The sequence below is a fragment of the Nomascus leucogenys genome, chromosome 19 (assembly GCF_006542625.1).
Source record: "Nomascus leucogenys isolate Asia chromosome 19, Asia_NLE_v1, whole genome shotgun sequence".
NCBI classification, from domain to species: Eukaryota; Metazoa; Chordata; class Mammalia; order Primates; family Hylobatidae; genus Nomascus; species Nomascus leucogenys.
Genome location: NC_044399.1, coordinates 77155160 through 77182898, shown reverse-complemented (window position 1 = coordinate 77182898; position 27739 = coordinate 77155160). Strand labels below are relative to the sequence as shown.

The following is a 27739-nucleotide window of genomic DNA, read 5'->3' as shown; positions in this document are numbered from 1 at the left end:
TGGAGTTCAGTGGCACAATCTTGACTCACTGCAGCCTCTGCCTCTGGGGCTCAAGGCTTCCAGGCTCAAGCAATCCTCAGCCTCAGCTTCCCAAGTAGTTGGAAATGCAACTGGGCACCACCATGCCCAGCTATTTTTTTTTTTTTCTTGGTAGAGATGAGGTCTCACTACATTACCCAGGCTGGTCTCAGACTCCTGGTCTCAAGCAGTCTTCTCACCTTGGCCTCCCAAAGTGCTGGGATTACAGGTGTGAGCCACGGCGACCAACTTCCCCGGCCCCTTTCTGACCCACAGCCTGGGATCCAGCCTGGACTACCTGGAACACATACACAGCCCCCCCGGAACCCCAGCCCCACCACCAACATGCCCCACGAGCCCCTTCCCCACATCTGCTCCCACCCCAGACCAGCCCTCCACGCAGGCCCCGTGCACACGCGCAGCCTGGCCGGTAAGGCCATCAGACCCAGCACTGGCCCGCCGTGGGACCTGGCAAGGGACTAACCTCCACCTCGCCTCCATTTCTTCACCTGCAGCGTGGAGACCGTGACCTCCCAGGGTGGCTTTGCTGATCAGGTGGGTGTGGGCTTGGTACCCCTAGAGTGAGCTCTCCACCGCTGGCAGCTTTATCGTGGCTAACTCCCGTCTTCAGAGCCTCCATCTTGGCTGCTCCTGCCTTAATTCAGGCCTTCGTTATGGCGAATTGGATAATTAGTATCCATGAATTCTCTACATCTGGAGTTAACCTCCCCACGGGCCCGTGAGACTGTCATTTCCCCGCTTAGCGCCCTCCGATGGCTCTGCTGCCCACAGGAACAAGCCCAGCCACTGCGCCCGGCACACAGAGCCCTCCCGACCCTCACGTCTCTCTCCTTCCCTCCCTCCCCATCTGCTTCTTACCCCTCACGGCCTCTTTTCCTGTTCCCTCTGCCCTCCTCTTCTTCCCTTTTCCTCTCTTCTTCTCCTTCTCACGCCCCAGCATAACCAGACTCCCAGCTGTGCCCGACGCCCCCACACTTCCTGGGCACCTGCCTCTGCAGACCTGTGTCTGCTCCTGAAGTGCCCTCTCCTGGCACCTGGTCACCCACCCTCCAGGCCCGGCTGCCACATCCACTCCACTCTGCAGCCCGGGGGCCTCCCCCACCTCCCCAGGTGCCGCAGCTCACCCACGGCAGGTCCATCCCCACAGCAGGTCCATCCCCACAGCGGGTCCTCCCCACGGCGGGTCCTCCCCACGGCAGATCCTCCCCACGGCAGATCCTCCCACGGCAGATCCTCCCACGGCGGGTCCTCCCCACGGCAGATCCTCCCCACGGCGGGTCCATCCCCACGGCAGGTCCTCCCCACGGCAGGTCCTCCCCACGGCAGGTCCATCCCCATGGCGGGTCCTCCCCACGGCGGGTCCTCCCCACGGCGGGTCCTCCCCACGGCGGGTCCATCCCCACGGCGGGTCCTCCCCACGGCGGGTCCTCCCCACGGCAGGTCCATCCCCACGGCAAGTCCATCCCCACGGCGGGTCCTCCCCACGGCGGGTCCTCCCCACGGCAGATCCTCCCCATGGCGGGTCCATCCCCACGGCAGGTCCTCCCCACGGCGGGTCCATCCCCACGGCAGATCCTCCCCACGGCAGGTCCATCCCCACGGCAGATCCTCCCCACGGCGGGTCCTCCCCACGGCAGATCCTCCCCACGGCAGGTCCATCCCCACGGCGGGTCCTCCCCACGGCGGGTCCTCCCCACGGCGGGTCCATCCCCACGGCAGGTCCATCCCCACGGCGGGTCCATCCCCACGGCGGGTCCATCCCCACGGCGGGTCCTCCCCACGGCAGGTCCTCCCCACGGCGGGTCCATCCCCCGGCAGGTCCGCCCCGCGCTCATCCCTGCCTTCTACTTCTACAGCACTTCTCACACTGCACTGCACTAGCTGACACCAACTATGAGCTCCTGGAGGGCAGGGGCCGGCATCTCCACCTCCTCAGGCCTGGGGCCTGGCACGAAGGTGAGCTGAGTGCACACAGGAACTGACCAGGGGACAGGTCACGCGAAGCTCCGTCCAGAAAGCTCCGGGCCTTGCCAGGGATCCGTGTGGTGCCCCAAGCCCACCCTGGGTCCCTGCAGCCCCTTGGCTGCCTTTGTGCTGAAGACCCTGAGCTGAAGGTCAGCAGTGTGCCGGGGTGAACGGAAGGGGCTCAGCACTGCACAAAGTAGCTGCTCTTTCTTTCTTTGGAAGAAGAAAAGCCACACGCAGGCCTCAGGACGGCAAGAGAAAAGGAGGCCTCAATAGAGATGTTCCTCTCGTCAGACTCCGGGCAAGGCAGGTGTTCCAAGACGCCGTGCGGTGTCCGGCCAATGCTTCAATCCCAGCAAGTGGAGCCAAGTCCATTCCTGCCAAACAGCCTCGGAGATGCAAGAGCAGCCGGAGTAGGCCCCTGGGGGCAGAAGAATTAAGTGACTTTTTCCGGGAATTTAGGAAGCTTCAGTCGCTGAATGAAAAAATCCATCTTTGTAATGAGGCACAAACACACATCTTCCACGTCTGAATTAGGTTGAGAGGAGAAAGGACATCGTGAGGCCAATTTGCAGGCGACTGGGATGAAATGGCTCAGGGAGGCTGCTGCTTCTACAGCTCCACTGATGGACGGGCTCTGGGGACTGGAAAGGGAGCAGGGGACGGGGCCGTGGAGGACTTTCACCACACACCCATTTGGGAGGGAGGCTCTGCAAAAAACTGACTTCTAGGCCTTATGCTTGTGGGGATGTGAAATGGTGCAGCTGCCACGGAAAGCAGCGTGGAGGCTCCTCAAACAAGTAAACACAGAACCGCCGTATGATTCAGCAATTCCACTGCTGGGTATAGACCCAAGAGAATCGAAGGCAGGGCCGCAGAGAGGTGTGCACTCTCATGCTCACTGCAGCATCATTCACAATAGCTGAAACATGGAAGCAACTCACATGTCCATCACAGGTGAGTGGATACACAAAGTGGGGTATGCACATACAATGAACTGTTCCCCAGCCTTAAAAAGGGTGGAAATTCCTACACATGCTACATCGTGGATGAACCTTGAAAGCATTATGCAAAGGGGACCTGGTTAAACTGCAGCTTCTAGTTTGGGAGGGCTGTGGGGGCCTGAGATTCGGCATTTGTAATAAACATCCAGGTGAGGTCCTCGGCCCACACTTTGAGTAGCAGAGACCCCATCAGCACCTGAACTCTCTCCTAGCCCTAATGCCTCCACCTCCAGGAGGAGCTCTCTGTAAAGTGGATGGGGCCAGGACCCCCACAGCTTCCCAAGGCAGAAGGAGAATACTTCCCAGAAGTTAGTAGACTCTCTCTAGGCAGCTGCTGCAGGCAGGTCACAAATCACCACCATCCGTACGAGTGGAGGGCTGGCTGCTGGAAATAAAACAGTGATGGAGGCTGGGTGTGGTGGCTCACGCCTGTAATCCCAGCACTTTGAGAGGCCGAGGCAGGAGGATCATTTGAGACAGGAGTTTCAGAGCAGCCTGGGCAACATAGCAGACCCTGTCTCTGCAAAAAACAAAAAATTATCCAGGCGAGGCAGTGCATGACTGTAGTCCTAGCTACTAGGGAGGCTGAGGTGGGAGGATCGACTGAGCCCAGGAGTTTGAGGCTGCAGTGAGCCATGTTTGCCACTGCACTCCAGCCTGGGAGGCAGAGCTAGACCTTATCTCTTACAAAAGGGGCACACTGATGGAGTGGGTCGGGCTCTGCAGGCAGAAGAGTAACAAGGACACTCCTGCTCCTTCCATGGCTTCCTGGCCTCGACTCCCAGATACTGAACAGAGAGGGAAGCAGAAGCCTTAGGAAAATGGCATGTCCCCTGCCCTGCCCCAGGGCTCCTGCCAGCACCCCTGCCGTGGGTCCAGGATATGGCATGTCCCCTGCCCTGCCCCAGGCTCCTGCCAGCCCCCCTGCCAGGGGTCCGGGATATGGCATGTCCCCTGCCCTGCCCCAGGGCTCCTGCCAGACCCCTGCCGGGGGTCCGGGATATGGCATGTCCCTGCCCTGCCCCAGGCTCCTGCCACCCCCCTGCCGGGGTCTGGATATGGCATGTCCCCTGCCCTGCCCCAGGCTCCTGCCAGTCCCCCTGCCGGGGGTCTGGGATATGGCATGTCCCCTGCTCTGTCCCAGGCTTCTGCCAGTCCCCCTGCCGGGGGTCCGGGATATGGCATGTCCCCTGCCCTGCCCCAGGCTCCTGCCAGCCCCCCTGCCGGGGGTCCGGGATATGGCATGTCCCCTGCCCTGCCCCAGGCTCCTGCCAGCCCCCCTGCCAGGGATCCGGGATATGGCATGTCCCCTGCCCTGCCCCAGGCTCCTGCCAGCCCCCCTGCTGGGGGTCCCGGATGACTCTCAGCAGGACACATCCCCTCCTCGGTGCAAAGTGGGCTCAAGCCAGGTTGGGGGAAAGGCCAGGTTCTGGCCCAGCCCCTTCCCTCCACGCTGGGCTGGGTGATACCTGCCCCCAACCTAAGCTGGACCCTCCTCTAAGGGACTTGGGCAAAATATAAGACTGCCCAGTCTTCCTTCATTAAGACTCAGGTCATCGTTTCACAGGCAGGCCCCCCTGCACCCACACTGTGGGACACCTTTGGCTGAGACCAGAAAAAAAAAAACCGATTGCTTCCCTCAAATGGTGACAATGCATCCCAGGCTCAGGCGGGCTCTGCTGTGGCCCTGCCCAGCCTCCCCATCGCTGGTTGGACTCTCAATGAGACTCAAAGTGGCTGATTCAGATCCCAAGCAATTAGGAGCACCAGGCCTCTCTAATTAACCAGCCAGCCCCTCTCCCTTCCCACCACGGCCCTCAGATAATGAGGGCAGGCAGCCGAGGCAAGCAGGCCCAATTACGGAGGGGACGCAGCTCCGAGGACCGGCATCTCGGCTTCCACCCACAAGCTCATTAGCTTGTAGTGCTGAACGCTGCCAGGGCTCTTGCTGGGGACGCCTCTGTGTGCCCAGGACCACCTGAGGCTCTGTCCTCCCCAACCATGCCTGGGCCTGGATGCTTCCCACGGCGGGGATCTCCCCAGCATCCCTTCCCCAGCCTGCCGGAGCCCACACGCCTCCCAGGACCCCGGGCTGCAGCCGTCCGCACAAGGTGAGGAGGCAGAATGTGGAGATGGAGACAAACAGGGAGGTGGCCCAGAAACCGGCAGTCCCAGAGTGGAGGGCCCAATTCCTCACACTGTGTTCGCGCCCTTCCAGTCCCCCAGGGCTGCCGCCTGAACCCCAACCCCAGCTGTAATTAAGTACCCTTAATGGTTTCACACCTCCCTCCCAAGCACTGGGGTCCGCATGGCTCCTGACACCAGTCGGTGTGCGACCAATACTTGGGGGATAAGGAAAGGAAGGCTTCGTCTCTCCTCCCACACATGACAGAGCCCTGCAGGGGCAAGGGCTTCGCAGGGGCTATGTCTGGGCCACCCTGATTCTCCAGCGACTCGGGTTCTAGGCCACCACCTCCTACAGCAGGGCCCCCGGGGGGGGCAGTGCCTCTGGGATCATCTCCCTGGAGTCCCAGGCCCTCTGCACCTGCCCATTCACTGCTCAAATGCAGCTCATCCCGGAAAGACCCCTCTGCACCTGCCCATTCACTGCTCAAATGCAGCTCGTCCCCCGAAGGACTCCCCTGCACCTGCCCATTCACTGCTCAAATGCAGCTCGTCCCAGAAAGACTCCACCCTCTTACAAGTCCCCTACAGCTCAGCGTCCCAAAGATCTCAGCTCTGCCCTGTGTTTTCAGGTCCCCAGGATCTCAGCCTTGGAGGCAGCTGGAGCGTGCCCCGTCCCTCCTCCATGGTCCACTGTTCCTAAGTCGAATCTGCCAATGCATCCTGCGTTCCTTTTTCCTCCAGCACACGCCTCTGTGCTCCCCAGGCATCATCCTCACAGCTGGGCGCTTGCCCAGCCCGTTTCCAGCTTCCAGCCTCAGCCTGTGTGGTCTTCCCCTCCCTGGATGCCCTTCCCTCTGCCCTCAGCCTTGCAGAAACCTGCCCAGCCTCCAGGGGCCCACTCCTCCAGGCAGCCCTCCTGGCTGCTCTGAGTCCTGGGAACCCCAGTCCCAACCACGGTGCATGTCACACTAGAGAATACTGTCCGCCCATCTTGACCGTCAGGACATGAGGGAAGCGACCATTCTGAACATCTCTCTTTTTGGATCCCTCTAACCCAGGATTGGCACACAATGGGCGAAGCGATTGAGAGAGACATTTATACAAGTAACTGGTACAAACACTGAGGGGTTTCCCTGCTGGCTCAGGACATCCAGTGCTGCAGAGCTACAAAGGCTTCCAGAGGCTTTTACGTAAATTACAGAAAATATGGGACTAGCTGTGGGAGCTCCAACTTTAAGAAAACAAGAATTCCAACGAGGAGAATGTGGGTGCTATGGACTGAACTGTGTCCCCTCAAAATTCCTATATTGAAGCCCTGACCTCCAGAGTGACCGTATTTGGAGAGAGGGTCTTTAGGAGGTAATTAAGGAGAAATGAGGGTGCAAGGGTGAGGCCCTAACCCGACAGGACTAGTGTCTTTATAAGAAAAGGGAGAGGCCGGATGCTGTGGCTCATGTCTGTAATCCCAGCGCTTTGGGAAGTGGAGGTGGGAGGATTGCTTGAGGGCTAGTTTGAGACCAGCCTGGGCAACAAAGCGATACCGTCTCTACAAAAAATTAAAAATTAGACAGGCGTGGTGGCGCACATCTGTAGTCTCAGCTACTCGGGAAGCTGGGGCGGGAAGATTGCTGGACCCCAGGAGTTGGAGGCTGCAGTGAGCAATGATCATGCCACTGCCCTCCAGCCTGGGTGACAGAGTGAGATCCTGTCAAAAAAAAAGAAAAGCAAGAGGAGGAGGAGAGACTAGAGCCCTCTCCTCCCGCCACACGAGGACACACGGAGAAGGCAGCTGTCTGCAAGCCGTGAAGAGGGCCCTCACCAGGCACAGAATCAGCCAGCACCTTGATCTCAGAATTTCCTGCCTCCAAACTGAAAAATAAATGTCTACTGCTGAAGGCGCCCAGTCTGTGGCATTTTGTTACGGCGGCCTGAGCTGACTGTGACACGGGGAGTCACTCGGCCTCTTCTGAAATGTCTGGGGATCTGCTCCATCCTTGGTAACACGTGTGCGGCCTCAGCAAGCGGCACCCTGAAGCGGATTCATAACAATCACAGGCTTCCTTTACCGCATGCTGCCAACGGGCCAGACAGTCCGCTAAGGGCTTCTCCTGCGCAAATGCATCCATCAATGATGACGGAAGCTTAATGACCCCATTTCACAAATGAAAGAACAGAGGCCCACAGAGGTTAAGTGACTTGTACGAGACCACGCCACCATGGCCAAGCTGGGACCTCAACCCAAGTTTGTCTGGTCCTGCGGCTCCGTGCACAACCACCTCACAATCCTCCAGCCGGGGAGGAGGGAAGCTGGCCCTGCCGGGTGCTTGCAGGGACACGGAGGCACTCCTGAAAGTACAGATGAGTCCCTCCCATCTGGGCAGGAGCCCCAGCACCGCGTGGCGTCTGTGTGGGTCAGTCCTCACTGGCAAGTCCAGGAGCACCGGCTGCCTGCTTGCTGCTCAGGGTGGACCCAGCGACCTCTCATCCCAGCCCCCTGAATTCTAGGGCTGTCTCCTTCCTAGAACCCTCCTTCACCCCCTCTAATTCCTCCCCATCTGCTTAGAATATATTGAAGAGGCTGACGCTCTGTCTTAGCAAATGGCCTCAATCCCTACGTTGCCTGTCCCCAGCCCTATCACCTCCCAGTGATGGCCGTCACCACCTCACTTGTCTCCAGCACTAGGGTCATCTCTTAAAAACACAGATCAGATCACACCCCTGCTTAAAACACTCCACCGGCATCCCGATAAACTTAGGTGAAATCTCAGCTTCTGACCTTGACGGGCGAGGCTCTGCGATGGGCCACCCCGCCGCTCTCTCTGCCCCAGATGCCACCATGTACCCCTTGAACATGCAAAGCTGGTTCCTGCCTCAGGGCCTTCAGGACTGTTCCCGGGGAAGCTTGCCGTTCCCTCTGCCGGCAACACTTTTCCACTCAGATCTTCCCAGGGCCAGCTCTCGCTTGTGTTTGGGCCTGAGCTCAGAGAGGCCCCCTAAGCCTCTCCCTCGGTGCTCTGCGTTAATTCAAGAGTCCTTGGTGTACCTAGTCTTGCGTCATGTTTATTCATTTGTCCTCTCTATGCCCCGACCCTGGAAAATCATCTCCACAACAGGGTGGACTGTGTCCATCTCCACGGCGTCGGCCGCATCCGAACAGGGCTTGCACACAATGGGCTGTTATTTATAGAATGAATGAATATGAATGAACGAATGACACCACCTTCTCCAAGAAGGAAGAGTGAACCCTCCAAAGCCCGCAAATGCCCACCATCCAGCTGTGTTCCCCTGATACCCTCCCCTCCTACCTCAATCCTGGAACAAGCCCCTCAGAAGCTCAAAGGCTCCCCGGCCTCATCACCCAAGCCAGGACCGAGTTCTCAGCCTGCTGAACACCATGAGCCATTTGCAATGGAAACACCCGGACCAGCCAGAGCTCCAGAGCAGCATGGGGACCCACATCCAGCTGAGGTCCTTCCCCGGGACGGCCACTGTTGCCTAAGACATGGCACCAAGGAGCATTGTAGTAACCGGTGCACAGCCAGACCAGCAGCAGCCTCTGTGGCACAGGCCCTGGACTGTCCCAAGGGAAGTAGGCCAGGCTCTGTACCCTTCATGGTCCCCTATATCTGGAATATTTACCACAGGCAGGCTCTGTGCCTCTCCACGGTCCCCTATAGCTGGAATATTAACAGCAGCTGTGGAGCTGAGAGACAGAAGGAGGAAACAGGCTGCCAGGTCCCGTTCTCCGAGGCAGGAGTCACTGCCTCAGTCCTGCAAGTTGGCCATTCCCAAGTCTCTGTGCCCCACCTCCACTGACCTGTAGTCCCTTTACCCCCACCTCCACTGACCTGCAGTCCCTGTGCCCCGACCTCCACCGACCTGCAGTCCCTGTGCCCCCACCTCCACTGACCTGCAGTCCCTGTGCCCCGACCTCCACTGACCTGCAGTCCCTGTGCCCCCACCTCCACTGACCTGCAGTCCCTGTGCCCCCACCTCCACTGACCTGTAGTCCCTTTACCCCCACCTCCACTGACCTGCAGTCCCTGCGCCACCTCCACTGACCTGCAGTCCCTGTGCCCCGACCTCCACTGACCTGCAGTCCCTGTGCCCCCACCTCCACTGACCTGCAGTCCCTTTACCCCCACCTCCACTGACCTGCAGTCCCTGCGCCACCTCCACTGACCTGCAGTCCCTGCGCCCCCACCTCCACTGACCTGTAGTCCCTGTGCCACCTCCACTGACCTGCAGTCCCTGTGCCCCCACCTCCACTGACCTGCAGTCCCTGCGCCACCTCCACTGACCTGTAGTCCCTTTACCCCCACCTCCACTGACCTGTAGTCCCTGTGCTCCCACCTCCACTGACCTGCAGTCCCTGCGCCCCCACCTCCACTGACCTGCAGTCCCTGTGCCACCTCCACTGACCTGTAGTCCCTGCGCCACCTCCACTGACCTGTAGTCCCTGCACCACCTCCACTGACCTGTAGTCCCTGCGCCACCTCCACTGACCTGTAGTCCCTGTGCCTCCACCTCCACTGACCTGCAGTCCCTGCGCCACCTCCACTGACCTGTAGTCCCTGCGCCACCTCCACTGACCTGTAGTCCCTGCGCCACCTCCACTGACCTGCAGTCCCTGCGCCACCTCCACTGACCTGTAGTCCCTGCGCCACCTCCACTGACCTGCAGTCCCTGCGCCCCCACCTCCACTGACCTGCAGTCCCTGTGCCTCCACCTCCACTGACCTGCAGTCCCTGTGCCACTTCCACTGACCTGTAGTCCCTGTGCCCCGACCTCCACTGACCTGTAGTCCCTGTGCTCCCACCTCCACTGACCTGCAGTCCCTGTGCTCCCACCTCCACTGACCTGCAGTCCCTGCGCCCCCACCTCCACTGACCTGCAGTCCCTGTGCCACCTCCACTGACCTGTAGTCCCTGCGCCACCTCCACTGACCTGTAGTCCCTGCGCCACCTCCACTGACCTGTAGTCCCTGCGCCACCTCCACTGACCTGCAGTCCCTGTGCCACTTCCACTGACCTGTAGTCCCTGTGCCCCCACCTCCACTGACCTGTAGTCCCTGTGCCCCGACCTCCACTGACCTGCAGTCCCTGCGCCCCCACCTCCACTGACCTGCAGTCCCTGCGCCCCCACCTCCACTGACCTGCAGTCCCTGTGCCACCTCCACTGACCTGCAGTCCCTGCGCCACCTCCACTGACCTGCAGTCCCTGTGCCACCTCCACTGACCTGTAGTCCCTGTGCCCCGACCTCCACTGACCTGCAGTCCCTGCGCCACCTCCACTGACCTGCAGTCCCTGTGCCACCTCCACTGACCTGTAGTCCCTGTGCCACCTCCACTGACCTGTAGTCCCTGCGCCACCTCCACTGACCTGCAGTCCCTGCGCCCCCACCTCCACTGACCTGCAGTCCCTGTGCCACCTCCACTGACCTGTAGTCCCTGCGCCACCTCCACTGACCTGCAGTCCCTGCGCCACCTCCACTGACCTGTAGTCCAGGGCCTTGGCAGGGCCAAAGGAGGAGCCAGTACACAGCCTGACACCCAGGCCCCCATCTCCCCTCCAGTATTTCTGGGCCGGTTAATCCACCTTCCTCCACCCAGTTTACCACATATGACAAAAGCAGGAAAAAAAAAATGAGATAGCTGAAATCCTGGCTTTCCTCCTTATTAATTGGCAGATTAACCTCACTGCACCTTTGGTTTTCTCATCCAGCTTTTGAATGCCCCTAAAAATGCCCTCAAGGTTGCCAATGGCCTCCATGTTCCACGTCCACATTTACTTCTTTTAACTTCTCCATCTTTCCCGGTCCTCTCAACACTTCCCACCCCTCCCCATCCTCCATCCTCCATCTTCCACTCTGTTATTTCTTCCCAGGGTTATTTCCTGACATCATCTTGTTTATTTGATCATTACTTGTTTTTTAGTTCCCTCGCCCAATATCATCCCAAGAAAATTCCTTCTCTGTCTTCTTCAGTACAATAACTCCAGTCTTAAAACCATGACTAGCAGCCAGGCACAGTGGCTCACACCTGTAATCCCGCACTTTGGGAGGCCAAGGTGGGCAGATCACCTGAGGTCAGGAGTTCAAGACCAGCCTGGTGAAACCCTGTCTCTACTGAAATACAAAATTAGCTGGGCATGGTGGCACACACTTGTAATCCCAGCTACTCGGGAGGCTGAGGCAGGAGGATCGTTTGAAACTGGAGGCAGAGGTTGCAGTGAGCCAAGATTGCGCCATTTGCACTCCAGCCTGGGTGACAGAGCGAGACTCTGCCTCTGGGGGGCGGGGGAAACATGACTAGCACATGGAAGTTACTTGAGGATGGGTTCCAGCAAAACTAAGGTGAAAACAAAAAAAAAGGAAGACATGGTCTCTTGAGATCAGTGTTTCTCACCTAGGAGGGCAGCAAAGGGAATTATAATAGCTGTGCAGCTACCAGCCTAGGAGGAGCAGGAATAAGAATCTAGAAGGGTTTACGCCAGGAAAAAAAAATAGCCTCCATATGATAGTAAAATTAAGATGCTAACTATGTTGAGGATTAGAAGGCACATTATTCTCTCAGCAATAAGGAAAAGAAAGGCAAGTCAAAACTCCAGAAAAAACTAAAAGTTATATTTAAAAAGTCCTAGACTCAATACGAAACAATTTAATACGTGGCACAATTTAGTATAAGGAGAAAATCAATTTGATCTCCCTGCAAAGATCCTTCTTCGAGTAACCAGGGATCAACAGAAACAGATCAATGGAACAGAAAGTGTAATCCCAGCATACTGCTTGGCCTTGAGGAAAATAGGATTTATCTAATAACAACTAAAAACATTTTTTTCTTATTGCCTTAATATATTCTGGAGATGATAACATTTATTGACTGCCTACGTGCCAGGCAAGGTTTTAAGAGTTTTGCATTTAAGAATATTTAATCCTTGGCCAGGCACGTTGGCTCACGCCTATAATCCCAGCACTTTGGGAGGCCGAGGTGGGCAGATCATGAGGTCAGGAGATCGAGACCACCGTGAAACCCCGTCTCTACTAAAAATACAAAAAATTCGCTGGGCGTGGTGGCGGGCGCCTGTAGTCCCAACTACTGGGAAGGCTGAGGCAGGAGAATGGCGTGAACCCAGGAGGCGGAGCTTGCAGTGAGCCGAGATCGCGCCACTGCACTCCAGCCTGGGCAACAGAGTGAGACTCCGTCTCAAAAAAAAAAAGAATATTTAATCCTCATATCATGGTGAGGTACATGGTATCATGACCATATTTTACAGATTGAGGAACATCAGGTGTGAGATATTAAACAAGTTTTCTGAGGTCATAGCAGAAGAGCTAGATTCGCACCCTGACTTCTAACACCAGCTCTGGGTGTCATGGCTGGGGTGTGAATCTACCAGAAGGGCCAGAAGATACATCCCAGCTGAGACCCAGAGCTGGCCCTAGACGCCAGGCCATTTGATTTTTAAGTCTTAGTGCTTCTTGCCAAGAGGCAGAGGATACCACATGCCCAGTGCAGACATACACACTCCTGGGAGCCAGGATGCAAAGCCACAGAGCAGCAGGGCTGGTCCAGGTTGGGAAGCCAGAATGGCAGGGCCAGAGCAGGGTCTTACCTTCCTACAGTCTTTGCAGAACACCGACGAGCTGCCCAGGAAGCCCAGCACCTCCCCGCAGAGCAGACACTGGGACAGGCCGTTCCCCATCACGTTCCGCCTCATGGTCTCCAGCCGCTCCACCAGCCGCCTGCAGCACAGGACACAGAGTCAGAGGGAATGTATGCCACATGTGCTGTCCCCTCACCTGGGATATTGTTCCTTGCCCCACCCTTCCCCTGGATAACAGCGGATCCTTCATTCACTCACCAACTATTCATTGAGCACCTATGATTCATCAGACACTGGGAATACTGTAGTAAACAAGCCAGAGACAGACATGGTCCCTGTTCTCATGGAACTTACCTTCAATAAGGAAGAAAATTCATAAGCAAGAAAACAAGCAAACTGGTTTCAGATAGAGAGCAGCGCTATGAAATGGAAATAGTGGGGGGAGGGAGGGCGAGGGAGACTGAGGGGAGGGAGGGGAGGGAGACTGAGGGGAGGGAGGGGGAGGGAGACTGAGGGGAGGGAGGGGGAGGGAGGGGGAGGGAGACTGAGGGGAGGGAGGGGGAGGGAGATTGAGGGGAGGGAGGGGGGAGATTGAGGGGAGGAGGGGGAGGGAGACTGAGGGGAGGGAGGGGAGGGAGACTGAGGGGAGGGAGGGGGAGGGAGACTGAGGGGAGGGAGGGGAGGAGATGAGGGGAGGGAGGGGGAGGGAGATGAGGGGAGGGAGGGGGAGGGAGACTGAGGGGAGGGAGGGGGAGGGAGATGAGGGAGGGAGGGGGAGGGAGACTGAGGGGAGGGAGGGGGAGGGAGACTGGGGAGGGAGGGGGAGGGAGACTGAGGGGAGGGAGGGGGAGGGAGATGAGGGGAGGGAGGGGGAGGGAGACTGAGGGGAGGGAGGGGAGGGAGATTGAGGGGAGGGAGGGGAGGGAGGGGGGGAGGGGGAGGGAGGCTGAGGGGAGGGAGGGGAGGGAGATTGAAGGGGAGGGGGAGGGAGGGGGAGGGAGATGAGGGGAGGGAGGGGGAGGGAGATTGAAGGAGGGAGGGGGAGGGAGGGGGAGGCGATTGAGGGGAGGAGGGGGAGGTAGGGGGAGGGAGGGTGAGGGACATTGAGGGACAGTGGCATGTTCCATGGGGACCAGCGAAGGCTCTCGGAGAACACTTGGACTCGCAGCTGAAGAATGAGCCATGCCATCAGGCCTGTTTTTCCCACCATAAAGATAAGGAGGCCGGGCAGGGTGGCTCACGTCCGAAATCCCAGCCCTTGGTGAGGCTGAGGCAGGCGGATCACTTGAGCCCAGGAGTTCGAGACCAGCCTGGGTAACAGGCTGGTTTTTTTTTGTGAGACCCCATCTCTACAAAAATAAAAATAAAAAATAGCTGGGTGTGGTGCACGGTCCTAGCTACTTAAGGCTGAGGTGGGGAGATCGCTTGAGCCCAGGAAGTTGAGGCTGCAGTGATCTGTGATTGCACCACTGCACTCTAATCTACACGACAGAGTGAGACCTTGTCTCAAAAAAAAAAAAAAGAAAAGATAAAAGATACGTAGGAGGCCAGAATGAAATCAATTCCTGCCCAGTGCATTTGTGTCTTCCTACTTGTGCTTTTCTGTGTTTTTCAGATTTTCTAGGAAGTATGAATTGCTTTCGTAATTAAACCCAGGACACGATGAAAGTGCAGGAAGAGTGAGCTGTGGTGGGCGCTGGAGTCGGAGGCCAGGAGAGGTAGGTAGAGCCAGCCGGGAGCGGCTCCTGCTGGAGCGTTTGAGGGGTGACCTGTGGCTCAGCCTCCACCTGAACCCCTCCCTTGGCTGAACCACAGCTGACCTGCAGGTGTGCACAGCCCAACAGCCCCTGGGAGCTTCACCAGGCTCATTCACACCCTCAGCCTGGGACACGCACCTCCGCTAGCAGCTTGCAGCCCCGTCTCACAGAGCGGGCTGGGTTACACTCCCGGTGTTCAGGCAGAGCACCCCTCAGCAAGGGCTGGAGTCAGTGACCTCCTGACCCACTCCCAGAGGTGAAAAGCAGCACCAGGACCCAGAGTGCCGGCCTCCCGGTCCCCTGCGCTTGTGCCAAAGCCCTTGGTGTCCTCCCACTGAGCTGGCTCCGGCCCCGCCTCACCCGATTCTCTGCTGCTCCAGGACGTCCAGCCGCTCGGCCCTCTGGATGACCTGCAGGATGGCCTCCACCTCTGCAGGGCTGAGGTGCTGGTTCCTCCTCTGCTTCTCCGTCTGGTAGGTGTGCACGGACCAGCCCGTCTGCAGCCTCGAGAGGGAATAACCCAGACGGCGTTGAGGCCTCCCCAGTGCAAACTCCGGCAGCCCCTACCACATCCACCAAGGCCCCCCGCCTCCCCACCCAGAACAGTCAGTGGACGGCCCAGGTGCCGTGTGCCAGGGGGAGGAGGGCACCTGACATCGATGGGCTGCAACCTCCAGGAAGAACCTGCACGTCTGGGAGCCCCACCTGTCCTTCCCCCACACGTTCCCCGCACGGCGCCGTCCTCTCAGCTCACCAGCGGCTCCCTTGTGTTCTAGGCTTCGTGCAGTCCCCAGGCCTTGGCTCATGCTGCACCCTTCACCTGGGGCACCTGTCTCTCTCCCTAAATCCTCTGTCCACCTCTCACTCCTATTCTTTCTATCTATCTATCTATCTCTCTCTCTCTATCTCTCTATCCATCTATCTATCTATCTCTCTATCTATCTATCTCTCTATCTATCTATCTATCTAATCTATCCATCTATCTAATCTATCAATCTATCTATCTATATCTATTTTGAGACAGAGTCTCGGTCTGTCACCCAGGCTGGAGTGCAATGGCATGATCTCAGCTCACTGTAACATCCGCCTCCCAGGTACAAGCGATTCTCCTGCCTCAGCTCCCCGAGCAGCTGGGATCATAGGCATGTGCCACTACGCCTGGCTAATTTTTTATATTTTTAGTAGAGACAGGGTTTCACTATGTTGGCCAGGCTGGTCTCAAATGCCTGACCTCATGATCCACCCGCCTCAGCCTCCCAAAGTACTCGGATTACAGGTGTGCACCACCACGCCCGGCTAATTTTTGTATTTTTAGGAGAGATGGGGTTTCACCGTGTTGTCCAGGCTGGTCACGAACTCCTGGCCTCAGGTGATCTGCCCGCCTCGGCCTCCCAAAGTGCTGGGATTACAGGCATGAGCCACTGCAACCGGCCTATTCTTTTTAAAGGCTTCTTTACACATGACCTTCACCTGGAGGCTTTTCCTTGATCCCCTCCAAAACAGGTAAAGAATCCACTCTCAGAGTTCCTGGAAGGCCTGGGTGTACGACCTTCACTGGGCTGATACATTATTACGAGACAACATGAAACCCTCCATCTCCCCTCCGGAACGTGAGCCTCTGGAGGACCAGGCCCTGCCCCAGCCCCTGCCTACCTCGCCATCTTCCTTCCACACTGTCCACCCTTCACACTTTCCACTCACAACGCACTGACCTCCAGCCAGGACCTTCACACGCCCTGTTCCTTCTACCTCAGGGCCTTTGCACATGCCGTTCCTTCTGCCTGGAAGCGCTTCCCTCCTACTCCCATCTAACACTGATCCATCTTCTGGGTCTCAGTGTAGGCAGCACACTCTCAGGGAAGCCCCTCCTGATCCCCGGAGTAAGTTACACCTTCACCCACGTCCCCACTGCCTGTTATCACCATCAAAGCAAGTTACCTGGGTAACTATTCAAATAATGCTCACCTCTGCCCACCTGTGCTTTAAGAGACCGTGTTGGTCCTGTTCACTGCTGTGCAGCCAGTGCCTGGCACATAATAGGAGGTTAGAAAACATCTGGTGGCAGCTGGAGGACTGAGGGGGGCCCCGAGCTGCAGCCCAGACGTCCCTGAGGGTCCCGCGGGACACAGCTCCCGGCCCTGCAGCTGGAGATATTAGTACGTGTCTCCTTTCCAGAGACTGTGCCAGGCACGACAAGGCAGTGCACCCCAGGGGAGGGGATAAAAGCATTCTCTTCTAAAGGGGCTACGACAGCATTTGGCAGCTGCTGAGCGACAGACAAGGTCAGGGAGAGCCGGAGGGAACCCTGGAGGGTCAGGAGTCCCGCTGGGCCCCGTCAAGAGCACGGCGGCAGAGCTCTCCTTGGAAACTCCTACCCCGCCAGGGAGGACACTTCATCTGTGGGCATCAGAGGACAGAGAGGGAGAGGGACCGACCTCACCCACTGCGGGGGCCGCATGAAGGAGCCGAGCCCTCCTGGCGAAGGGGACGAGTTAACTGTGGTGCAGATTCCTGCAAATCACGCATGACTCCACTCTTCTGGGGCGTTTCCAATTAATCTTTCCACCCCCTTTTGATGTTTCAGCTCTGTCCCCTGCAGGCTCATAACATCTAATTGCAAATTTTTTGAATTTGGTTCCATTTGGGACATGCTGGCTCCCATAATTGGCATGGGTTGAAGGATGAAGGGGCCCTTTTGGAGTCCCTTAAGACAGGGAGCCTTTGATCTCTGGATGCCCAGTCATAGCCAAGTGCTTGGCACTGTCAGACAGGGGAACAAGGTCTGTTGCAATGGAGGAGGAGCTGCCCCTCAGGCTGAAGCACAACCAGCCCCAAGCTGTCCCAGGGCCTTCTCCGTGCTCTCCTGAGAATCTCGCTAGTTCCTTCCTTCCAGTTTCTTCCCTTGGGGGTCCTGGCTTTCTTTTTTCTTGTCGCCTAGGCTGGAGTGCAATGGCACAATCTTAGCTCACTGCAGCCTCTGCCTCCCTGGTTTAAGCAATTCTCCTGCCTCCCGAGTAGCTGGGATTACAGGTGCCCACTACCACAATGGGCTAATTTTTGTATTTTTAGTAGAGACGGGAGTTTTACCATGTTGGCCAGGCTGGTCTCGAACTCCTGACCTCAAGTTATCCACCTGCCTTGGTCTCCCAAAATGCTGGGATTACAGGCGTGAGCCACTGCGCCTGGCCCTGGTTTTCCTGCTATCCCTCAGCCTAGTGACCTCTCAGCCATGAATCTTGCTAAAGACAGGAGAGGAGCAGGGAGGCAGAAGGAAGGGAAGGCCGGGGGGGCCCCCGAGGTACTCACTTGGCTCGAAGGGCAAGCTGCCGGTCATTGGGGCAAACCCACTGATCATTCCCGCTGCCGAAGATGGTGTCAGCCATGGCTGGGCGCACCCGGCTGGGGGTGGGGAGTCACATCTGAGATGAAGGAGGGAAGAAGAAAGAGTGTGCATCATTGGCTGGGGTACAGATGGCAGACAGGGTCTCTGTGCCCTCAGGCCCCTCCACCCCATCTGCATGCGCTGTCCCCACTGATGCCTGGAACCTCACTGTGGGAACCATCTCTCCAGCAAAACACTCTTCCCTCAAGGCTCCTCTTCAGAAGGCTCATGATTCTAGGAGGGTGACCAGGTGGATCGTGTGGCCGAGTGACGAGAGTGAACATGACTGGCAGGGCATCGAAGGGTTAGAGTCAGAAAGGAGAGAGCAGGCACACCCTTAGCAGTTTTCAACTCAGCCCTGGAGGCCATCTGCTCCCTGCCCCCTCCCAGTACAGCAGGGGCCAGCAGGAGGGGCTGGGCCAGAGGGTGATGGCCAGACATCACCCTGGGAAACCCTACTCCTCTCCCAAACCCAGGGACCTGGCTCTCCTTCCCGACAGATTCGCCAACAGATTCACACCGATGATCACAATGCCCTCGAGGGCAGGCAAGAGGGCAGGGGTGGCAGCCACAGCCAGGACCGCCACCCAGCACCATGCCAAGGGGTGCCGTCCATAGACACCGCCACGAGCATGGCACCGGGGGATCCCGCAGGGAGGCGACCCTGCTCCAGGACCCCCGATGGCTTCACCTGTGCACTGTCGAGTGTGGCCGGCTTTCTCCTTGCCTCCAAGGACAGGATCGTCTTTGGTGGTCTATTATGAGGATGCCACGCGTGCACTCTGAAGGGAGTGTGGGATGAGGCTGAGGGTATCTCAATCCCAGAGCAAGGCTGAGGGGTTCTCCTGAGCCATCCACACGCTCCTGGTCTAATCCCAGCCAGGCCAGTGGTTCTCAAACCCAGGACCCCTTTACACTCTCAAAAAAGATCCAGGTTCGAAATCCGTTTGACACTTTCTCAAAATGTTGAACACGGACTTACCATATGAGCCAGAAACTCTACTCCTAGTTACACACCCAAGAGTACCAAAGACACGTGTCCTCACCAAAACCTGTACACAAACGTTCTTAGCAGCACTATTCACAACAGCCAAAAAGCAGAAGCAACCAAAATATCCATCAACGGATGAATGAGGAAAATGTGCTATATCCATACAATATTCTTTACAATGATTATTATTTACACTGGATTGTTATTTACACTGGATTATTATTTGGCCATAAAAAGGAATGAAGCGCTAATACCAGCTAAAACATGGATGAATCTTTAAAACATCCTAAGAAAAGCCAGTCATAAAAGACCACGTCTTGTATGATTCTGTCTATATGATGTGTCCAGAATAAGCAAATCTAGAGAGATGGAAGGTGATGAGTGGTTGTCAGCGGTTGCGGGAAGAGGGGAACAGACTCCCAGTGGGTTCAGGACTTCTTTCTGGGGTGATAAAAATGTTCTGTAATTAGACAGTGGTGATGGTTACACATTTTGTGAATACGCTAAAACCACTGAATCGCACCCTTTAAAAGTGTGAATCTTATGGTATGTGAATTACAACTTCAGCACAAATACAGACCATGAAAAAAATGAATTATAAATCATTCACAGGCCAGACGTAGTGGCTCAGGCCTGTAATCCCAGCACTTTGGGAGGCTGGACTAGGCAGGTCACTTGAGCCCAGGAGTTCAAGATCAGCCTGGGCAACAAGGTGAAACCCTGTCTCAACAAAAAGAACAAAAAGTAGCTGGGCGTGGTACACACCTGTGGTCCCAGCTACTCCGGAAGCTGAGCCGGAGATCATCTGAGCCCAGGAGGTCGAGACTGCCGTGAGCCATGACTGCGCCACTGCACTCCAGCCTGGGTGACAGAGCAAGACTGTCTCAAAAAACAACAACAAAATGCCACAAAAAATTCTTGAGGCCAGATGTAGTGGCTCAGGCCTGTAATCCCAGCACTTTGGGAGGCCAAGGCGGGAGGATTGCTTGAGGTCAGGAGTTCGAGACCAGCCTGGCCGATGTGGTGAAACCCCGCCTCTACTAAAAATACAAAAAAATTAGCCGGGCGTGGTGGCGCACGCCTGTAATCCCAGCTACTCAGGAAGCTGAGGCAGGAGAATTGCTTGAGCCCAGGAGGCGGAGGTTGCAGTGAGACAAGATCACGCCATTGCAGTCCAGCCTGGGCAACAAGAGTGAAACTCTGTCTCAAAAACAAAAAAACAAACAAACAAACAAAATATATATATATATTCTTGAGAACTCCAAAATACAGGGGCTATGATCATTGATAGTTACCGTACTAGAAATTAAAACTGAGAAAATCTTTAAAATGCTGTTAATTCATTAAAAATAATATACCCGTTAGACGTTCACATAATTTACATATTTTATGAAAAACCGCACTTAAAAAGCAATTAGACAAATGAGATTGTTTTACATTTTTACAACTCTTTTTAATGTTTGGCTTCACAAAAAACAGCTGGACCTTCATATCTGATTCTTCCTTCACGCATTTGTGACAGGTTGTTTCGCTGAAGTCCTTGAAGGACACCCAGACCCTCACAAATACGTATGACGGCTGAGAAGAGGAGGACTTTTTTTACTTTCCAGAAATTGTAAATATTTTTCTTTGATATTGCACCCAAACTCAACAGATGGTAATTTTTTAAAGATTAGTTCAAATGTGGCATCTGAAACCACATCAGTGAACTTCTCCTTTTCTGTACATTTGTGAGAGGATAAACCCAGAGTCCCATTACTATTCTTATGAAAACACTTCTGACCCTGTGGGTCTCCGGGAGGGTGTTGGGGGACCCCCAGAGAGGCCTGGGCCAGCTTGGAGAACTGCTTTTCTAGGCCAGTGCCACCCATTTCCATGATGACCAGCAGGGGCCACATGCAGACCGCCTCCACCTGACCACACAGGGTCCAGGCCACGACCTGAACCACACTGGTCCCTCTACGCCACGGACACCTCCAGGCACCTGCTCTTCCAGATCAGACCTGACCCTCCCCAGTGGGCTGCCTCAGCAAAGAGACCTGGACAGGCCCAGACCCCAAATAGCCAAGTGTGGAAACCCCATGGCCAGGCCCAGATCGCCTGGGACCTCCTCAGATGTAGGTTCAATCTTCTCCCAGACGAGGCTAATGGACAAGCAAGGAAAGACAGAGTCAAAAATGACACCGTCCTCAAACAACTTTAACTCAGTGCCCCATCCCAGCCTTTAGAGCACTATGGTTTGCTTTGCTTTTCAAAAACTTCAGTTATCTTGTGCAGTCACACTGCTCCACGTGGGTGTGCAAAGCGTTATTCTGTTCAAAGTAAACATTAAAATATACTGCAGGCCACACGTGGTGGCTCATGCCTGTAATCTCAGCACTTTGGGAGACTTAGGCAGGCAGGTCACTTGAGCTCAGGAGTTTGAGACCAGCCTGGGCAACACGGAGAAACCCCATCTCCAATAAAAATACAAAAATTAGCCAGGCGTGATGGCACGCACCTGTAATACCAGCTATTCGGGAAGCTGAGGCAGGAGAATCGCTCGCTTGAACGTGGGAGGTGGAGGTTGCAGTGAGCTGAGATCGCGCCACTGCACTCCAGCCTGGGTGACAGAGCAAGACTCTATCTCAAAAAAAAAAAAAAAAAAAAAAAAAAGATCTGTGAAATTTTGGCTTTTATGTAAACTTACTAGAAGTCCAGGAACAAGTCAACTGTCTTCCTGAGCCTCAGTTTCCCCATCGGTACCCAACAGAGCTGTGAGACAGGCCGGAGCAACCGCCTCGTGCAATTTCAATGCCTGATTTGGACCCTGCTGAGTCACATGAGGGAGGCAAGGGAGGCAGGCAGCAGGCAGGGAGGCTGCTGGCTGCTCCCACGTGGAAGGTGGGAACTGAGCCCCTCCCCAGCCCAGTCCACAGGACAGGGAGGACGAGGCCACAAGAACTGCGTCCTCCATGTCCCCACCCTTCTCACTGCTGTAGCTTCAGGGCAGAGGAGCCACAGAGCCAAGTGCTGCAGAAATCAAGGGAGACGGAAGGACGTCGCCTCCAGAGCTGTGGCCACGGGCAGCGTCAGGGCAGATTCATCGTTGATGGCAAGTCTGTGGCTGACCACATTCACGGGGTGGCCCTGAGCAAAGGTTGACATGAGAACCCAGGAGAATTCAGGCCCCGGCTCTGGGACGGCTGTGCACCCCCACCCTGGCCATGGCTGGCACCTCAGAAGGCACAGCTGTCCTTCACTTGCACGGAGCAACCTCGGGACAGATGGTGGGAGAGGAAGGGCAACTCGAGGAGGCAGATTTTGGGAAAATGCCCATGGAGCCAGCTTCAATTCTCCAAACCTCGTCAGCCTGCACTGGCTGCCAGCTCCCTGACTCGGCAGCAAGGAGGCCTCACCAGCCGACCCCCAGGCCCGGCGCCCGGCACCCCCGTCACCAGTGGGTAAACCATACTCACCACCACTCAGCACTCACCTCTTGGGCTCAGAGGGCAGGGAGTCTGCCCTTCTCTCTTAAGAGCAGGGTCCTGAAAACTCCAAAGAGCAGTGCCCTGTGCATTAAACACAGACTGCACCCTTGTACTCACGTAAGACCATTTGTCCTGGACAAAAATTAAACTGATGAGGGAACAAAATAGGGCCTTATAGAAGGTGAGTGGAAAAGCAGGGAAGGCAAAGCCCCAAATTCAGGAGGGAGGATGGAATTGGTCTGGGGAGAAGAGGCAGGGGGTTTTGTGGACGGGGCTGGTGAAGCTCTGGCCACTTCCTCGGTAAACTAGAGACGTCATCCCCAGGGTCAGGTCTGTCTCTGAGGTCCTAGCAGCTGGGACAGGTAAGAGGCTGGAGGAGGAGGGGCGTGTGTGTGTGTGTGCGTGTGTGTGTACAGGACCATATTCGATGAGCACACAGGTCAAGGCTGCTGATGGGGAAGGCAGGCCCATCGCAGGGAGGGTGGGCGTTCCACCCAGGAGCCCGCCCAGAATTCCTCAGTTCTATCAACATGAAATTTCCATTTCTCCTTCCCTGCTGGACTGTGGGTACCCTAGAGGGTCCCTACATCCTCCTCCTTCCCTCCCTCCCTGATGCCCCGCACAGGGCCTGCTGCAAAGTAGGTGCTCAGGGAATAGCCATTTAATTCAACCGCATTTCATCAGAGACATGTGGCTTTCCCAGACAAGAAGAATTCAGAAAACAACGCAGACATGCTCAGAGCAGACAGCTGGGCTCTAACCAGGCTCTGCGACTTGCTGACTCACAGGCGTTTGTTCCTCAACATTCCCCATGGGGTAGTCGGCCTCACCACAGCTCCACCTGACAGCTGAGCTCGCTCCTCGCTGAGGGGCTGGTGCCCCCAGGAGCCTCCTCTGGGAAGCTGAGACCTCCTGGTGCTACTTCGACCCGGCCGGGCAACACGCTGAGCAGAGGCTGCACTCGGGCTGGCCGACCCGGCAGGCAGATGTCCCCGAGCCCTTGTAAAACCCTGCAGTACAGGGACTAGGAGGACCCGAGGGGAACAGGGAAGGGGACAGGAGTTGCCTGGTGATAATTTCCCGGAAAAATTCCTAGGGGACAGAGGCTCATCAGCCCCAGGCAACTTCCTGAGACAGATCTGTAAAAACAACCCCTTCTTCCAGGAGGGTGCAATTCTCTCTCTAAAGTCGAGAGCTCACCACCCTGGGTGTTAGTCACTGCAGACATCACTGCAGACATCACTACAGACACAGAGACAGCCATTAGAGCTCACCGCCCCGGGCGTTAGTCACTGCAGACAAAGGCCGCAGCCACAGCCACAGCCGTTATGCAGCCTCGCGTAGCCGCTCCTGGGGGCTGTGGGATATTTGATCCTAAAGAGAAGACACCTTAAATTCACACGTCAGCCACCCCCATGGCGACTCTTGACACCTTAATGTAGCACCTTCCAACTTTTCCTGGGCATTTATGTACACATTTTAAATAAAATTGGGTTCTCACTGCATGCACTGCTTGCTGGTTTTTAAATAAAATTGGGTTCTCACTGCATGCACTGCTTGCTGGTTTTTAAATAAAATTGGGTTCTCACTGCATGCACTGCTTGCTGGTTTTTAAATAAAATTGGGTTCTCACTGCATGCACTGCTTGCTGGTTTTTAAATAAAATTGGGTTCTCACTGCATGCGCTGCTTGCTGGTTTTTAAATAAAATTGGGTTCTCACTGCATGCACTGCTTGCTGGTTTTTAAATAAAATTGGGTTCTCACTGCATGCACTGCTTGCTGGTTTTTAAATAAAATTGGGTTCTTACTGCATGCACTGCTTGCTGGTTTTTTAAACCACAATGTACTTTCCCACATTATTAAAGGTCTTTGAAAATACGATTTTAAACTATAACTTAGTATTCTGAATACAATACGCTTTACCGTCTCCCTGTTTGGAAGCGCACGGATTGTTTCCAGTTTTGTTCTATTACACACAGCACTACAGCGGACATCCTGGGAGATAAATCTCTGATGACTGCCTTAGGACAAGTTCCCAAAAGGGAAATGAAGTACATTTTTTAAGTGTATTTTCTGAGATATCTTTTCCATAGTCACGTTCACAGCCACTCAAAGCTGTCAGCTGCAGGCCTCATGCTTGCTCTCTCCAAAGTGCACCTAAAATTGTCCACTACAAATATTCCGCTGGAGGCAGCTGTGTCTTGGTAGCCTAATCTGTAGATCTCCAATTAGATGGTTTCTTTTTTTTTTTTTTTTTTTTTTTGAGATGGAGTCTTGCTCTGTCGCCCAGGCTGGAGTGCAGTGGCGCAATCTCGGCTCACTGCAAGCTCCACCTCCCGGGTTCACGCCATTCTCCTGCCTCAGCCTCTCCGAGTAGCTGGGACTACAGGCGCCCGCCACCACGCCCGGCTAATTTTTTTTGTATTTTTAGTAGAGACGGGGTTTCACCATGGTCTCGATCTCCTGACCTCGTGATCCGCCCGCCTCGGCCTCCCAAAGTGCTGGGATTACAAGCGTGAGCCACCGCGCCCGGCCTAGATGGTTTCAATAAGGTAGGCGATCCTCTATTCACAAAAAAAATAAATAAATAAAATAAAGGGCCTCTTCTTTGCAAACAGTTAAAGAAGGCTTCTATCTCCTTAACAGCATTTGTGAGCTCATTAGCTGGTAAAGCCAACACTGGCTTGAGAGCCCTGAGTGACCCAGTGGCTGGGGCTGGTCACATGACACCCCTCCAGCCGACTGTTCCCCACCCGACTACAGGGTCCCGTAAACAGGCCTTGGGAGCTCGTCCCTGTACATATTAGGAAGCAGTGAGCATAGTCATCGCTCCAGGAAAACTGCGGCTCGACCCTGACCTTCCAAAACTCACAACAGCCACAGCACACTGAGAAAAACACCAGCCGCCTGCAGCTGTCTGTCTCCAACATGTATCAGACTTTGAAAAACATATCCGGAGGCAAAACAACCTGCCTCAGAGAAGCCTGGCAAACACCCACGGAGTCTCCAGCCCGTCCACTGCGGGGGGACAGGGACAAGGCAACCGCCCCAAGTGTGGCTGCTCCTCCCACACCTTCCCCCCGGGCCAGCCCGTCCACTGCGGGGGGACAGGGACAGGGACGAGGCCACCACTCCAGCAAGTGTGGCTCCTTCTCCCCACGCCTTCCCCCCGGGCCAGCCAGTCCACTGTGGGGGGACAGGGACAGGGACAAGGCCACCACCCCAAGTGCAGCTCCTTCTCCCCACACCTTCCCCCCGGGCCAGCCCGTCCACTGTGGGGGGACAGGGACAGGGACAAGGCCACCACCCCAAGTGCAGCTCCTTCTCCCCACGCCTTCCCCCCGGGCCAGCCCGTCCACTGTGGGGAGACAGGGACAGGGACAAGGCCACCACCCCAAGTGCAGCTCCTTCTCCCCACACCTTCCCCCCGGGCCAGCCCGTCCACTGCGGGGGGACAGGGACAGGGACAAGGCCACCACCCCAAGTGCAGCTCCTTCTCCCCACACCTTCCCCCCGGGCCAGCCCGTCCACTGTGGAGGGACAGGGACAGGGACGAGGCCACCACTCCAGCAAGTGTGGCTCCTTCTCCCCACGCCTTCCCCCCGGGCCAGCCAGTCCACTGTGGGGGGACAGGGACAGGGACAAGGCCACCACCCCAGCAAGTGCGGCTCCACCTTCTTCCAGGGCCGTGATCGCTCCCCACCTCACACCCTGGCATTTTCACCTCTTCGATCTTGTTTCAGGGACACGTTCACTGATACAACGGAGCCTTCAGACTCCCTAGGGTGTGGCACGAATGAGCGCACTTTCACCCAGCCACAAAGTCCGACCCGTGGTGAGCGTCGGCAGCCCCTGAGACCAGCGGATCTGCTTGGCTGGGGTCTGCCTTGAAGTCGTGAGCATGAGACACCCCCAGAGAAACGCATTCCCAAGGGCACGGCCACACCGTGACCCCCGAGCGACTGTGACAAGGAGGCCCGGGGATGAGGGTGTGGGTGTCCAGGACAGACCATCTCCACAGTGAGAATAAAGGAAATGAGGCAGGGCGGACGGTGGGAAGGAGGCGGCAGACGGTGGGAAGGAGGCGGCGGATGGCGGGAAGGAGGCAGCGGATGGAGGGGCTGGGGGAAGTCGCTGTGCCTAGGGGGGACACCCTCATGCGAAGGCCAACACGGGCCACCAGCAGCTGCAGGATGCCAGTTCTTGTCGGCGACAGAAACAGGGCTCAAGTGCATTTTCCACACCAGGGGTGGCCGGTGCCCTCTGAGCCACTGAATCACAATGCTTAGAATGAAACGCACGGCCCAGCCAAGAGTGGCAGAACTGCCTGGCCGGCCCATAGACTGAGGAGGGGTAATAAATGGTGGTCGTAAACCCCCAAGTTTGGACAGGTATGCTTGTCATGCAGTGTTGCCACAGCAATGTATAAAGGATAAAAATGGCATCTGGCAGATAAAATCCCAACCCTGACCTCAATGTCCAGAACTATTCAGAGTTTGATTTTCCACTGTGGTAGAAAGGCCAAAAGACCAGACGAGGGAGGCAAACAGGAGACACGAGAGGCAAACAGGAGACACAAGAAGCAAGCAAAACCCACTCCCCTCCCCTCCCAGGTGCCAAAGGAAGTACCAGGTACCCCGTGGAGAGGGCCTGGAACCTTCACAGGTGGCCCCTGCAGGGCTGGAAGAGAGGCTTCATCCCAGTGCTAAATCTGAGCTGGCGCCCAGAAGGCTGGGTTGAAAAGGGGTTGGAGGCTGCCTGCAGCCTCCGTAGGAAAGGCTGCTGTGATCTGTTAGTCACGTCTGCCCCCCGCGTGAAGGAAGAACGGCTGCACATTTGCTGCTGCTGAGTGTGCCGTCCCGCAGGGCACTGTGCCTAGGCCAGGGCGACAGGGAGAGAGGGGGTTTAAAGGAGGGAAAAGAAGCCGGGACAAATATAAAAGAATACTTGCCACCAAGCCGGTGCCTCCCAAGGCCTCGAAGACACCGTGTGGGAACCCTTCGTTCAACACAGGTATTAATATCCAAGGGAACCCTTAGCAACAGCCCTGACATCTGCTCTGTTACTATGATACAGGAAACACGAGGAGAGCAGCAAGATAAGGTGAGCCCAGACGTCAGCATTTCCTCCACCTGTCGGGCCGCGCTGGGAGGATGAGACTCAGAGAGGGAGCCTCAAAGGCCTGTCAAACCCCAAAGGCACCGCTCACTCGGAAGCGTTGCAGGCTGATTATGCACCAAGCGGGCTCGAGTGGATTCTGGAGTTGAAACAGGAGCCCCGGGGAAACTAGTGCCTGGCAAACCTCCCTCCAACTCCACCGTCCCCGGGCACCCTGCCAGGTCTGCCTGCCCGGGGCGGCCCCCTCCTCCCAGCTCCCATGCTCCTCCTGTCTTGCCCG

At 56.2% G+C, this 27739-nt stretch overlaps 1 protein-coding gene across 1 annotated transcript in view; it reads right to left on the bottom strand.

Annotated features, from left to right (window-relative positions):
* The window catches only part of RPH3AL (rabphilin 3A like (without C2 domains)), a 131902-nt gene that overhangs the window by 89213 nt on the left and 14950 nt on the right, over positions 1 to 27739 (bottom strand). The window contains exons 2-4 of the mRNA XM_030799804.1: positions 17804 to 17916; positions 14858 to 15001; positions 12750 to 12879 (exon numbers count right to left, since the gene is read on the bottom strand). Coding sequence (XP_030655664.1) covers positions 12750 to 12879; positions 14858 to 15001; positions 17804 to 17880 — 351 coding nt within the window. The 5' untranslated portion in view covers positions 17881 to 17916. The remainder of the gene's footprint in view (positions 1 to 12749; positions 12880 to 14857; positions 15002 to 17803; positions 17917 to 27739) is intronic.